At 33.7% G+C, this 16491-nt stretch overlaps 1 protein-coding gene across 2 annotated transcripts in view; it reads right to left on the reverse strand.

Annotated features, from left to right (window-relative positions):
- VPS35L (VPS35 endosomal protein sorting factor like) overlaps nucleotides 1-16491 on the reverse strand; it is a 106331-nt gene that overhangs the window by 53334 nt on the left and 36506 nt on the right. For both annotated transcript variants that reach the window (XM_007498179.3, XM_056806566.1), the window contains exons 15-20: nucleotides 10533-10579; nucleotides 8393-8504; nucleotides 7608-7724; nucleotides 2954-3007; nucleotides 1972-2052; nucleotides 1059-1121 (exon numbers count right to left, since the gene is read on the reverse strand). In XM_007498179.3, the coding sequence (XP_007498241.2) occupies nucleotides 1059-1121; nucleotides 1972-2052; nucleotides 2954-3007; nucleotides 7608-7724; nucleotides 8393-8504; nucleotides 10533-10579 (474 nt within the window). The remainder of the gene's footprint in view (nucleotides 1-1058; nucleotides 1122-1971; nucleotides 2053-2953; nucleotides 3008-7607; nucleotides 7725-8392; nucleotides 8505-10532; nucleotides 10580-16491) is intronic.

Genomic DNA, 16491 nt, shown 5'->3' on the forward strand with positions numbered 1-16491 from the left:
GAAAAGATAATTTAAGAGTTAAGGGAGCATTTCTTCAAGAGTAGGGGTCTAAGTATAAAAAGGAATTCTTTATTCCTTTTTTAATTTAGTGAGGAGCCTTGAGGTCCTCTTACCATAGAGATGTATAGGGATTAACCAGCCCACAGTGATAGGAAGTAGAAACCATTGAGACAGGAAGTGAGGTAGAAGAAGGATATAAAAGGCTGCCAGCATCAACTGGTTAGTCTATCAGTTGCTGACAGTTAGGGCTGGTAGTTGCAGGGAAGTTGGCTGCTGGGCATGAGTTGGGGGTTGGTTGCTAGTGGTGTGGGTTGGTGCTGCCTGGTGAGCTGAGCTGAAGAGTGATCAGCTGGATTTTCTCTAACAGCAGTTATAGGTAGATATAGGCAGTTTTAGGTAGTAATTATAGGTAGTTATAGGATACGTTATAGGAAATTTTCTTTCTCTACTTCTTTCCTATATTTCTCTCCTTTACTATATTTATTTAACTATATTATTTTACTATCTCTATTTTAATAAAACTAAATTGTTAATTGTTAAAAGTTGCTAGAAGTTTTCTTTTCTCTGACTGAAAGGGATAATATTAATTTATAACTCTACTATATTCTTATTAAAACTTAAATTATTAAAAGCTGCTCTCTTATTTTGACAAAACCCCTATTTTAACCCTTATATAAATCTAATGTCACAGTGAAATTCTGAGCTGAGAGGAAGCAGAATCAATGTAGTAGGTACTGCTAGAGGAAATGGACATAAAAGGAGGTAGAAAACAAGCATAAAACAAAAGTTGGAAGAGAGTGAAAACAAACTTTTGTCCTTTACCATTTTTACCTAGTGTCAGTTCTATGGGAAATCCTAATAATTTCCTGAAAATTGTCAATAATTAGGGTTCACTCAGTCAATCATAACCAAAGTAAACTATAGAAACACAAGAAAAAATGAAACCAGTGTTCTGGAAATTAAGAAGCTATTATAGAATTTCATGCAACTGTAGAGATATCCATGTTCACACACACACACACACACACAAATTATAATGACTTAAAATCCTCACTTACCACTGAGAAAAGAACTGAAAAATCATGAAAGTAGGTGATAATTGTCTTAATTATTGAATGAAGCTAAAAAACAAAATGTACACATTTTATTCAATACATGCATAACATATATAATAAACATTTTAAATTTATATATAAAAGGATATAAAAGGAAATGGTTCAAGGAATTATTTGTTCTGTTTATAGTTTCTTCTTGTTTCAATGCTTATTATGAATAATTCTTATAAAAGAAACAATGAAAATAAGTTTATACTATAGGTTATTAAAATGGTTCTCAGGATCAAAATTCTAAATAACAATTGTTTGTCCAAGTCTATATACCCAGAAGGTGGTAGAAAACTGATCTTAATGTGGACTAATCCAGGGACATCTCTGGAAAGCTACTTTAAAAAAATAAATCTAAGTTCTGTTTTTCTAATGTGGAGAGGGTAGGAGGAAAAGAGAACCAGTTTTTGTTTACTAGAGGGAAAAAATTATTTAAAAAACACAAAAACCTGGATAGAGAGAAAAGGCACTAGAACAAAACAATATAACAAAACTATTAACTGAGTACCAGAAATTTCAACTGCATAAGAGTTCAAGTTATTGATTTAATTGACCTTTTTGACACTATAATAGACACTGAAATTGAAAATGTATTTAAAACAAAAATAGTAGCAAAATCCTTTAAAAGGAACAGATCTCAAAGGTCATTTAGGCCCACTCTATAGCTTACATCATACCTCTCATTCATTTGAATTCAAAAGCAATCTCAGACATCAAATTCTGGGCCATTATGTCATTATCTAAACTAACTCTTGACCTATAAAAGTTTTCTAATACTAATACATAGTAAGCAAGTCATTAATGATAATATTTAATTCAGGAATACAAGCAAAACTTAACAAAGCTGGAAATAAGATAATTCTGTCACCTGTGGATAAGCATCTTCAAATGCACGATCCGGTGTCATGTGCTTGATAACATCTGCTAAAACTGTATTGACTTCACGTTTCTATTTGGGGAAAAATTAAATCTATAACACTGTGAACAAGTTAGTGAAAATTGTTGAATTTGAAAGGACACACATTTATGGAACCCATGAGTCAGTTCCCCCAAATATGCTTCATAACTCAAATTTAGGAGAAGTAATACAATTCATGTTGCTTGTCTAGTATGGCACTTCCTGCAAACCATCTGGAAAGATGCCTATAACCAAACAGTATAGCCCCCCTCCCAGAAAATCTCTAATCCCATTTTCAAAGATTCTGTCTTCAGGGGTAATATAAGAAAGAAACTCTTCCTCTGGCTTGCAGTTATGTAAAACCCTTGACAATTGGGCTCCGATCTCTCTCCTAAGTGATTCTGCATTACTCCTTTCACTCTATGGTCCAGCTAAATTGGCCAATTAACAGACCTCTCAATTTGACACTCCTATCTCCTTTCTCCAGGAGCCTTTGTACATTTGGGGCTGTGTTTGCCTTCCTCAGTTTTACCTCTTAAATCTATAATTTCCTTCAAGGTTCAGCTCAAGTGCTACCTCCTATAAAAAGGTCTAACTCAATCCCTTCAACTGATGCTACCCTCTCTCTGAAATTACTTGGTACCTAGTTTGTATATGTTTTATATTTACATGTATGCACAGACACTGGTTTCTTCCCTTGAAGGAACAAAATTTGTAGTTTCTTGACTTTGTGTTTTTTTGCACATGCCTAGCACCACTAGGACAGGCACATAGTAAGATACTCAATAAACACCTGCTGTTTTAAATTAGCATAAAGTCCTGCTTATGGTATATAATAATTATATACAAAAAATGAACAAATCTAATTTTTTTTTACTATGGAAAAGGAAGCACACCTTTTTGTAAAAACAAAAAAAATAGTTTTTCACAAAATTTTGGAATAGTGACATACCGTGAAATGCCTGCATGTATATTCTACCCATACTTCAGCACAATTAATATAGTCCTACAAAGAAAATATAAATTATTTTTATAAAAAGCACTATCTACAAAACATTAAGATTCAATTAATACAAACAGAAGTCATATCCAGGCAAGCATGAAAGCCTATTCATAAGCTCTGATCTACAAAACAGTTTAGATTGACACAAGTACCACCAGCCCATGTTATATTCTCTCTCCTATGAACTCATGACTCTTAACCTACCATTTTCAGCACTTACATAATGCCTTGTATTGCTGCTCATTATCTTTTTATGTCTTATTTTATATCTTATCCCCTCAATTTGTTTATAAGCTCTTTGAAAGCAGCTATAATGTATACTTGGCCTATTGCCAAATTCTATTTTGATGCCTTTGTAAGAGATTTGATTTACACTAATATAAATATATCTAGTTTTGCTGTGATATTTGTCCCCTAGCACTTTTCAAGATTTAATTCTATAAAACCCTAAATATCTGAGTACTATCCATTTTTTCAGCAATGAAAGCATTAATAAAAATGTATTTTCTTAAAAAGATATTTTAAAATATGAACATCAAGGCATATAATTTGAAGTTTGATGCTTTCTTTATTCAGAAGAGGTATCCACCTTTTCATGAATTGGGTGAATCTTCTTCTTAGTCTTTGTAGAGAAAGCACCACAACTCTGCAGTATGTTTAAAAATGTGAGAATGAACAATATGGAAATGTGTTTTGAGTGATAAACATATAACCCAGTGGAATTGTTTCTCAATTCTGGGAAGGGGGAGGGAACAGAGAAGTTACATGAATCATGTAACTTTAGAAAACCTATGTGTAAATTTTTTATTGGAATAAAATAAAAATAAAATAAATAAAAATCTGGGTACTATAAAAAATAAATAAAAACGTGAGAGCAATCTATATCATTGGATTTTAGCTATAAAATAAAAGGCCGTTGACAGAGTTTAATAAAAAAAAATAATTATGTGGAAATTTCAACTCTCCTCTGGGAAAAGGATTTAATTTAATTTAGTAAAGTTTGTTACATATGATTGGAAAGACAATCACAGGAAAATGAGGTATATAACTCAACATATCTTTCTATTCTTTTTTTGGTTTGTTTTTACAGTGGAAGAGAAAGAAAATGCTAAAAGATAAAGAATATTTAATCTCAATTTTTTAAAATGAGTAAATAGAGACTATTATATTCCAGGAAATAATTGGAAATGTTAAAAAGACAAATTAACATCTTCTCTCTGATAAGCAAGTAGTTGAAGACTTGCTCTTAAATGCTGGAAAACAGAAATAAAGGCTTAAAATTCAAAGGTCTAAAGGAGATAAAAGGATGGAGAAAGCTGCCAATATAGTATATTTGATGCCTCCAAAGCCCTAGAGAGCCAAAACCACATACACCCTCAAGACAGTTTCTGACTAAAAAAGGTAAAATTCAATGAATATTGTTTTCATGAATCTGAGACAGAACCAGAAACAGAACCAAAGAGGGATGTTAATGGCTGAAGTTTAATAAAGAAAGGTGCTGAAGTGTTGAATTCTTTAGTTCTCTTAAAAATACATTTTATTAATGGCTTTTGTTTTTAACACCATAGTAATTCCCCATTTTACACTTAACCCTCCCTTATAACAAGAAAGATATTTAAGCAAAAACATTCTATACAGTTTGTGTCTGAAAATGTATATAATATTCTATCCTAATGCCGCCGCCCCCCCCCCCCCCAATCCCTATCTATCTGCCCTAGTAGAGGAAGTACATTTCATTATCTCTTCTCAGGAAAAACTTTACTGGTTTTTCCATTTCTTAGAATTAAACTTCTTTTAGTTAACATTCTCATTTACACTCTATATATTGTGTTCTTGGTTCTACTTATTTTAACTTCCATTAGTTCATATAAATCTTCCCAAGCTTCTCTGAATTGTTCACTTTGATCATTTCTTCCTATACAATCTATTCCATTATATTCATATGCCAAGAGATTTTTATATTGAGGGACTCACACTTTATTTCTAGTTTTTTGCTACCACAAAGAATGCTGCTACAAATATTTTGGCATATATTAGGCTACTGTTTTGTCTGACTTCCTTAGATTATATATTCCCAGAAGTGGAATTTCTGTGTCAAAGAAGATTAGACAGTCTAGTCATTTTTTATAGTATAATCTCAACTTGAAATCTAGAACTGGACCCATTTCATAGCTCCATGAAGGGAGCATTAATGTGTGTATCTACCCATAGTCCCTCTGACACTTTGTCTTTTTTTCATACTTGACAATTTATGTGGAGTGAAGTAAACCCTCAGAGTTGACTTAATTTCTCCTACTGTTAATGATTTGGAGAATGACTTTTCACAAAGTCATTTCTGGAAGCGTAGGTGGTAGCCCTCTGATCCTCTCCCCATCCTGTGACCACTGTACAGGGAGTACAGAGTGCTTCATCAGTTAAAAAGGAGAGAGCTTCAGGTTCATTCTCTTCTTCCAAGTATCATCACAAAACTCTTGAGATTTTCTGTGAAGGGTAAGAGAAGGGTGGCCTTCTTCTCCAGTCTGACAGCATGGCAATTGTTGCCACAATGTACCTAAACCAAAGGCTTGACTAAAGGAGCTAAGCTTGGACCCTTCAAGCCCTTGGCTGCCTTTTCTGCTTTGGGTTTACTTCCTTGAGCATATGTAATCAATCAGCAATTCTAAAGATGGGCATGTGCAGCCTTAGAGGCAATCTTATGAGTCTAATAGTTCAAAGTTCCAGGGATCTTCATCTGGTACTAGATGCACTGTGGGAGGCATCCCCAAAATTCACTACAGCACTTTTTGAAGGAGAAAACAACTACTGATGGGAATAAACCCAAGTCCTGGAGATAAATGTTTGCATAGTGCTAGAGATAAAATATACAATGCCTAGTCATCAGTCCTGCAAACAGTATAAAGTTGTCTGTCGCTATATTGCAGTTCACTTATTGTGGCTTCACTGTATCACGGGTTTTGAAAAAATATATACCTAATTCTATATCGCAGCACACTATTGGCTGATGGAATGAAAGGCAATCAACCACAACACTGTGTTCTGTATCCTGAGCACTGACTGGCTGAGTGACCATAGGTTAATAAGAGTGTGAAAAAGGTTTATAGAAGAGTGGGAAGGGTATATAAAGCCTTAAAATATATGTAAATAATAAAATAAATATAACGCTGCTGCTTTGCAGATTTTTACCTATTGTAGGGGTCTCTGGAACATAACTCCCATGACAGGTGAGGGATCACTGTATCTTTTTTTAACCCTTACCTTCTGCCTTAGAATCAATACTGAAAATCAGTAAGGGATAGATAGAGGATTAAGTTTCTTGCCAAGAGTCACATAGCTAGGTTGTTTCTGAGGCCAGATTTGAACTCTGGACCTCCCATCTCCAGGCCTAGCTCTCTATCCATTAGGTCACCTCAGAATCATATCTTAATATTTTAAGTATCAAAATCCTAGGAAAGCATAACTATAATTATATATATATACATATATATATATATACATATATATATATATATTTCTGCTCTGCTTATTTAAATTCTTATGCCAATGTGTAGTTTGAGTCTTAAGTTCATCAAACATTTCTTTTGTGTAGGGGAGATAAATAGATGTCCTAGACCTGATCTACACTATAAGTACCTTTCTACGCCTCACTTTGTAAAGCATCTCAACATGAGTCAAAACCTATGGTTTAAGTAATTTTCCCAAGGGTGCCATTACAGAGTTATAAAGATACAAAGTATGAGCAGAAAAGAGCCTAAGCCCTTTTGTAAATTGACAGGCTCCCCCAGGACTGAACCTGTACAAGGGTCCAGTGCTGAAAAAGAAGGCCTTGTAAGGAAGATAAAAAGGACAACTGCCCCAGTCTCCTGGTCCACTAGCTGGAATAAAATATCTTTGTCACAATACAATTAATGCAAAAATAAAAAGGATAATACAATTGAAGACTGTGTAATTATATTAACCAGGTTTGGCCTCAAAGAAGAAATGAGAAAATATACTTCTCTCACTATTTTGCTTAAGTGGAGAAATATAAGTATATACCATACTTCCAGTGAAATCTGCTTTTTCCCCTTTCTTTGTTAATCTTTGTTACAGGGAATGGTTCTCTGAATCAAAGAGTAGAAAAAGGGAAATAAAGGTGACATAAAAACAAAAGAAGTGAGGAAAGAAGGGATGGAGAAAAGAAAGAAGGAAAGGAGGAAGAAAGGCAAGAAGGGAGGAAGAGAGCAATTCTCTATTGAAAATAATATGAATCTGTTCTTATTCCATGTAAATATACAGTATCAGATTGGTTTATTAAAATTGGTCAACCAAAAAGAAGGGGTTTTTTATGCTTCAGAAAATAATGTAGTTCTTTAAAGCCTTTAATTATATGTATTCTTTTAATTTTTATTTCATGGCTTTATGGAATAGGGTATAATTGCAAAAATCAAATAAACATCTGCATAGATAACAGATTTATACAATGAGCTCAAGAATAATTAAAGGTTTCTACTTCTAAAAAAGAGAAGTACAAATACTTTTATGATGAGAGCTTTTCAAGAAAAAAACGTACAAATGCTGGAGAATGTGGTTAAACATGGATTTGATTTCTTGACTGATAACTCACCTGTGGATTCTTCAATTTAGTGATAACTTTCCAGGCTTCATTCAATATTTGAAGTCGATCACTTTCAGGGGGATCAGCCAAGGCTAAGTTTAAGCCCAATGAGCGAAAAAGGAGATGCTGAGAAAACATCCAATATTCTGTTACTACTGGTGAACAGTGTGACATGGAAGAGATACTGGATTTGGAGTTGGATGACCTAAGCTCAAATAAAGTCATTCTCTATGGACCTCTATTTTCTAACCAGTAGAAAGAAGAAACCATATGTTGGGGTCCCCCTCCCCACTCTAACTCATATGGTTTTAAATCAGACATGTGAAGTTTTTAAAACAGAGAGAGAAAAATTAGTAACTCCTAAGGTTATTGTTTTAAATGTTGATTTCTAAATCTCTGCCATAGAATCGCCTGAGTTAAACATGAGAAACTTTTTTTAAAAGTCAGCATTATATTTCCTTCTGCTTTACTAGATAAAATATTCTACTGGACAGTCTTTCAGGGTTATTCTGTGGTAGAATGTTTTTAAAAATCTAGGGCCAAAGTCTATAAAACTATTCCACAGAGAGTTATTTCAGAAAATTTAGGACTAGAGCGTCTGACGTACAGCAATTACATGTTGTACAACAATCTCAATCTCTAAATCATCTTTCACCGTTTTTAAACAGAAACAGAGGCTTCATTTGTATTCTTCTTGGACTATGTTACCCAAAACACCTGATTCTCTCCCTTGTGAGCTATCAACTAAACACTGCTTATTTGTTCTCTTGCTGAACATTAAGTCAAAAGCCTACCTTGGGGAATCCAGACTCATCACACTCTTTAATCATGCCAATAAAATCCATAGACCTCGTAGCAATAAACTCAGCTCTAAATGCTGACATCACAGAATTCAATAGCAAAGCACTGCAAGAAACATTACACCAATCAACATTGCCTCCCATCAATAAAAGCCTTTTTAATTTACAATTTACAGTGCTTTAATAGATAAATAACAGCAATTTAATGAGTGCTTTAAAAAAACTAAAGGAAAACATTAACTTGGAAGTATGCATTCAGAGGGTCAGTGTTCAAGTAAAAAAGTTTAGTGACAATAATGCTATAAAGCTTAAGAAAAAAGGTAACTTATTCTTTACGTAATACTCAAGAAAAGATACAAATAAATATAAGAAGACTAGATAAATCAAAAATTAAGTTCTTTTCCATTTCTAATTCCTATTAACTTGAGCTTAATGTTATTAAAAATAAAATATCTGGGGGCAGCTAGGTAGTTCAGTGGATTTGAGAACAAGGCCTAGAGACAGGAGAGTCCTAGGTTCAAATCTGACCTTAGACACTTCCTAGCTATGTGACCCTGGGCAAGTTATTGCCTAGCTCTTACCACTCTTCTGCATAGGAACCAATACAAAGTACTGATTCTAAGATGGGAGGTAAAGGTTTAAAAAAAAAAAAAATATATATATATATATATAATTAACACATCTGATTTCTGCATGTGTAAACAACCAAATAAATTCATGACTACTAGGAAACTAAACTAATGTCTAATAATTCCATCCACCACATTAGCTATTTCCCATGTCTTTAAAGTTGCCAATCAACACATTTTCAAACTTAGAAAAATTTTAATCTACATCATAAAGTATGTAAGAGCAAATCCTTCCCTTGAGAGTACCCAATAGAGTTTATCAAAACAATATTAATGAAACAAGGCCAACAAACAATTTTATACACAGTACATTTTATACCAGTACAACTGGTTAGCTGATAATAGTTTATTTACAAATAGTATTTTCCAGCAAAGTCTTCCTTTGGCTATGGCTTCAAACTACCATGTGAACTTAAACCATTAATTAACTTCCTTCTGCTTTGGTTTATAACGTGGAAATATTTTTAATACATTTTTCAAAGGTTTTAGGGAAATAAAAATTTCAAGATGTTATATGATCCTTAGTTATATTAATGAAAAGCAGCAGCAGAATTCTATATAAGGACTAGCAGAGAAAGAACCAGAAGTCCCAGGTACATGTATTTTGATCTTTCCCTAATCTGATAAGAGGAAGCATGGCATGGGAGACAGAACATCTCAGAGCTGGCAACACCTGGATTCAAATCCCACCTCTGAAACATATCTACCCTCTGGTTCTGGGCAAGTCACGCAATATTCTTGGCGCTTTAGGGGGCTCACTAAGACACTAAAAGTGCTGACCTGCATTGGTGAAGGGAATTCCCTTACCTGGGTCTTACACTAACAACCAGTCTCGATCCTTTTCCTAGCTCTGATCTAGAACATTTATTGTATCTGGACCATATAGTCCAGTACTTAATCTTGGCTGTATTATATACCATTCTCTGTTTAATATGTTTAATCCTTGTGTCCTCAAACCAGACAGTCAGGTCATGGAGGTCAAGGCTCATTTCTAACACTTATTTTTTATACCCAACAGCACCTTGCAATTGAGATGGGGGTGATCAATAAATGTGTTGAATAAGATTGCACAGCTACATAAAACAGAGCAAGAGGTTTTCTAATAGAGATAGCAAATTAGCAATATGTAAGGCAGAGTGAGTATAGTAGCCATACTTTCTTATTCCCTCTGTTAACCATGCATAAACAGTTGTTGCTATACATATCTCTTGATTAACTAGGAAGAAAAGGCCACACTTCTGAATTAATTATTTATTTTTCTAGCTAAGTTAAGTGAGACTGATTGCTTATCCTCTCTAAAATAGCACTGGGGAAAATAATAAAAAGTCTTATCTTCCAAGGACAAGCAAAAAAATGGTTAATGGTTTGGAAAACTGCTTCTGGCTGACCAGAAAAAAAGAGTTTCAAACAACCTTTCTACAAACATGGGCAAAAATAGACCTAACTGGCTCAGAACAGATGATTCAATTTTTTTTTTCTTGCTCTAGGAATGAAAGAATACTTACTTGTTCCCTAGTTTCTTACATCTTTCCATCATCTCAGTAAGTAGAACCTAGGTGAATATTTAATAAAAATTTAAAGGTGAGTTAACCAAATGTAATGAGTAAAAATGAGTAAAAAAAAATATGAGTAAACCAAATTCTTTATAGTAAAGTTCTAGTGTAACTCTATTCTAAGCATAAGTAAGCCTTGAAGTTCTAAGTCTCTTTTTTTTCCCAGAAAAAAGATTTACCTTAATTGTCCCATTTGAAGTTTTCTCTTCTTCTCCCACCCCATTTCTCCCAATGAACTCCCTCCCACAATTCTCCCCATAACCTAAACAAAGGGGAAAATTAATTGGATGTTAATTCCACATAGCACTCAGTGGAAGAAGTTCTATATACATTTTGATAACCAATAGTTTTGAATAATGCCTGACTCCTAGTAGACTCATAACAAATTCTTGTTGATTACTGAATGATTAAAAAGACTCTTAAGACATTCAATCCCAAAAGAGTCACTTAATGGAAAAAAAAAGAAAGAAAAGCATCTTCTAAGGGAAGGGTCAGTCACCAGGAGAGCAGAAAAGATCTTGAATAGCGTTGCTGAGACTCACTACTGAGACTCACTGTAGGCAAATATAAAGTAAGCAAAATTGTGTGTAATGCTGTCCCCACCTCTCCTGCTAGTAGCCAATAAATACTTGTTGAACTATATTGAAAAGGAGTAGATATAGTTATATAAATCATAAACCAAAAGTTTTACCTACTATCTTGGTATATCTCCTAAGTCATGCTTCTTATCCTCAGCTGACCCCTAAATAATACCAAATTATCTGGTATTGTCTGGTTTTAAATGTGGCTTCTACTGGAGTATCTTCTTTTTAATCAAGCACTCCCAGAAGGTACCGACTAATAAGTCTGGTTTCCTTGCACATCCCCCAAGAGTAATTGAATACATGAAGACTTTGTACACCACTCCTAAAAAAGCATGTTGGGCAATTCAAATCATTTGGGTCACGAAGAAAATAAGCTTTAAAAGTATGGTTGTATTTTAAATATATCCTACTAAAGGATTGTGAAAGCATTTGGATTCCTTCTGGAAATACAAATATATTTAAGTATAAATAGAGCCAAAAAGCCATGTCTGGATCATAGGCACATTTGCCAAAAGTTCTTTATCTGAAAAGATGACAAAGTTGATTGTCTTTGGCAAGAACAAGATGTACACAAATTCAAATCAGACTGATTTAAGGAAGTCTTGGCAGTGATAAATTACTGCAAATCTGGCAGTTTAGCCAATTTTTCTTTGGCATATACTACATATTTAGATAAGCTTAAATGGGGTATAAAGCAGGGGAAATAATCAATTCCTTACTCCCCAAAAATAATAAGGGAGGAAAAAGTTATTGCTCTTGTCTTGTAACACTTCATTGTGAACTTTAACTTTCTAGATATTTCTTTAAAGTACATATTGTTATTAGGATTGTGGCAACTTTTTTACAATACCTTCGCAAATATGACTTCATGAAAAATAAATTTAACAAATGAGATAGTAATATCTATTTTTGCAGCTGAGACAGGGAGGTTAAGAACAGTCATTCAATGACCTAAAGATAAGACCTAGTGTCATTTCTATAATTCTAGAGTTAATGTACCCAAACTTACATGAAAGTTACTACTTTCAGCATAAGTTATATACCCAGTACATAAAAAAATGACTATCCTAGAGTTGTTAATGGGACAGAAAGTAAGAGTTATTAAAAACAACAACAACTAAATAGTGTTAACAAAACAAAGAGAAGCATATGGACACAACTTGTTTCAAGAGAGAACTCCAGACAAAGACTGATGTGGGAGCTAATGTTTGGAGCAAAACAATGTAATGGCTCATACTAATACTTCTCAGATTGAGAACAAGAAAGATTGGGCAAACTGGTTATATTGTTTTGGGAAATGGTACAAATTTAGTGCATAATTAAATTTTTTTTATTTTTGAGTATTTTTCTGTCTTTTCTTTTTTTTAATGAACCTTAACTGAACAACTTTCAGGTATCTAAATTCAATCTATCCCTAAAGGCACATTTAAAATTCTATTTCCTCAGGGGCTGCTGGGTGGCTCTTTGGATTGAGCCAGACCTAGAGATGGGGGGGAAGGATCCTAAGTTCGAATCTGGCCTCAGATACTGCCTAGCTGTGTGACCCTGGTCAAGTCACTTAACCCCCACTGCCAAGGCCTTACTGCTCTTCTGCCTTGGAACCAATAAACAGAAAGTAAGGGTTTTAAAAAATAAAATGTAATTCTACTTCCTCCATGTTGAATTCCTTTCTATTCTATCACTCACAGACAACCCTTCCCCATGAACACATACTGTCATATTATCACTATTGTTTTCTTTTATTATCTCTTTCCAACAAGACAGTAAGCTCCTTGAATCACTTCACATATAAATCTTACATCCCCACACAGTATCTAGCATGATTCCGAGTAGATATTAGGTAAGCAAATACCTGCTAACTAATAAACAGAAACCTCCTAATAAGCTTTTTAAAAGCTTAAACACATTAAACACATTTAATGAGTTTTATAATTCAGATGATATAACAGAAAGAATATTGGCCTCAGAGTCATAACAAACTTTGCTTCACTTAACCTCACTAACTCTCAATTTCTTCATTTGTAAAATGGGGATAATACCTATAATTGCTACCTTTTAGGGCTATTATGAAGAACAAATAAGTTAAGATATACAAAATGCTTAAAGAGTTGGATTAATGCCACCTATTATTCACAAGATACTGTGAGTGCACAAATAGGTGTTTTTTGGTTTTTAAAAATAGTTTAATAATTTTATATGAATTTAATAATTTTTGCAATTAATTCTATTTTGCATAAAAGAATTGGGGAACTGATGAATCTTTTCATTAAGACAGAATAAAATTTTTAGTACATCTATAATTCCTTCCTGGTTTATCTGTTTTATAAATTCAAATTTTGGGGTTCAGATCTTTCCTCAAATGGGGATATCTATATTATTTAAGTATACTATACTTCAGTTTGAGCTACTTCTACTTTGCTATATTAAATTAAATTCAAGAAATATTAATTAAGTGCCTAATATGTACACAGTACTGTGCCAGGTACAATAAACACAAAACAGTTCCTAGTTCCTGTCTTTGCTCTAGCAAATGAGATCCTCAAATAAGATATACCTAAAGCATTTTGCAAACCTTAAAGGGCTATATAAATGCTATCATTCAAGGGGTTCACATTTGGTTTAGTCCAGTTATCTCCTCAACTAATGGAATCAAGTGAAACATCCTTCTCTTTCTAAGCTTTTCTTAACTAAGGATGTTCTAATTCTATCTGTACTATTCTAGTAATTTATAAAATATGACTAATTTTTTAAATAAGATGCTATGTCACATTCAGAACCAAATGATTCTAAAAATCAGTGTTTATTATGATTCAAATGATGTAATCTTTAATCATTCTGGTGTAAAAATTTCTTAAAGTACTCTTTCCTAGGAAGATTTATTTCTAGTTTCCACTGACATCCTTTGAGAATACTCATGCTTAAGGTAAAAATTAGAATACCTTGTGACATTATTCTTTTTAATCCTCCAACAAGCCTTCTTTTATCCTCCCCCTCCTCCAAAAGTCACCTCTTTTTAACTATTTATTAATCTATTACTGTGTACTTTTTTCACTTTACAATCACAATTTACCATGTTACAGAGTTATTTGTGTTTATGTAAATTTCCTTACTAGTAAGGCCATAAATTACATAAGGGCAATGACCATCTATGTATTTTACAGGGCCTTGTACATAGTAGACACTGAAATATTCCCAGAATATATTATGCCAACTTGTTTTTCCTAAAAACAGATAGTAAACAAAATTCTCTGGTTTTCAAAAAACACTTAAAATGATTCCTAGTTCTTAAATGCCCTATGAATGTATAGGACTGCCATCTTTCTACATGGAAAGTCTCTAAGAACCTAAAATTCTTTTTCAGTTCAAAGAGAATGCTGAAGATGAAGAAGAATGTCAACAATACTCTAAAACAATCTTCAGTTAGAATGACCCAATGTAATAATTCAATTAAACAAATACTTACTGGACATCTATTATATGTACAATGCCAATTTTACTCCACTAGATATTGTGGTAATTATATATATATATATATATATATATATATATGATATATTCTGCTCACAAGGAGTTCAGAATTAAACTAGCAGAGGGCAGCTAAGTGGCTCAGTAGATAGAAAGCTAGGTCTGCAGATGAGAGGTACTAGGTTCAAATCTGGCCTCACACACTTTCTAGCTGTGTGACCCTGGGCCAGGCACTTAACTCCCATTGCCTAGCCTTTACTGTTCTTCTGTAGTATTGATTTTAAGATGGAAGGTAAGAGTTTAAAAAAAAAAAGAATTAAGTTAGACAAAGAAGATAAGCACACAAATAGTTACATAATTTTTTTTTAATATTTAAATCTTTTTATTGAAACTATTCAAGACCACAACAGAAATGCCAGAAGACCCTACATAACTGTCATGTTGGTGGTGATGATAACTACTTAGGGTGTTCAGAAAGATGAGAGAGCACATTTCAGAGTTGGGTGGTTGGGGCAGGCAATGAACCATTCCTCACAAGGTTTTCTATGATCTGAATCTTCTCAATTGCCAAAGATTTCTTAGACTCATCAGTTTCACATGGCATTAAATAGGAAAGAAACTAAGGGAAGTTCAATAAGTTGACACTTATTACATTTTCCCCAGAATTAGGGAAAAGTTACTATTTCAATACAGCAATATCTTCATTATGGTATTTAAATTACTTTCAATTGCTATATCATTCTTGTGACAAATATAACCCCAAATTCTGAATCCTATGAAAAGTAATTAAAATACTTCAAAAAAGATGCCTCAAGGTCATTTTAATAATGTGTAAGTGGAAATTATGTATTATTCTCTAGTATATATTAATTAGTATTAGTAATTTTAGATTGGCAACTTCCTATAGAAAACTAGTGAAAGTTAGGTACCCTTCTCTAAGAGATACCTATCTCTCCTTAAGAAGAGTAGAGAAGGGGCAGCTGGGTAGCTCAGTGGATTGAGAGTCAGGCCTAGAGATGGGAGGTCCTAGGTTCAAATCTGGCCTCAGACACTTCCCAGCTGTGTGACCCTGGGCAAGTCACTTGACCCCCATTGCCTAAAAAAAAAGAAGAGTAGAGAAACCCCCTTCCTCAAACAGCTCATGCATGTGCACACACACACACATACATACACAGCCCTCTCTCTTTAATTATCCTAATTAACACTCTTTTCTAATGAGGCCAAGAAACCCCCCTGCTCCCCTTTTTTTTATGGATTCCAAACAGCTCTGACAGTCTGTATTCAAAAGGTTAAAAGAGGTTAGAAAATGGATGGTAATAGAAAATTCCCATGAGAAAAAGTCCTAAACCTAAAGTTATAATCTTGACTCCCTATATCAAATGTTTCAGTATAAAAGACCTTGGCCATGTCTAAACTGATTCAGCCTAGAAATTGCAAACTTGAGGAATGCTCCCATGGGTTCAAAAATACTGGAAAATTTAAGGAGGGTGGGACAAGATAAAGAAAAATATAACATATACAGACATTGTATCATACACAGGTGGTGGGTGACTGAAAGAGAAGCATTGTGTTAATTTCCTATAAATTCCGAGTTTACTTATATACCCCTGGACATTTGTTTTGTGTCACTCACTCCGAACAGTGCCCCTGTCTTCTCTCTCTCTCTAATAAAGGCCACATTTCTCTGCCAGCATCTTATCAAGTCTCCTGTCTGCTCATTAGAGTGACTTTGGAGTGCAGACCTCCAAGATTCCACTCCACACAATAATATACCTTCTTCAGAGAAAAAAAAAGATAGCTTAAAAATAGTTATAGCATATTATCTATGAACTTTCATTTTAAAGTATTTGTAATAAGGAAAT

This window comes from Monodelphis domestica, chromosome 7 (genome assembly GCF_027887165.1).
Source record: "Monodelphis domestica isolate mMonDom1 chromosome 7, mMonDom1.pri, whole genome shotgun sequence".
NCBI lineage: Eukaryota > Metazoa > Chordata > Mammalia > Didelphimorphia > Didelphidae > Monodelphis > Monodelphis domestica.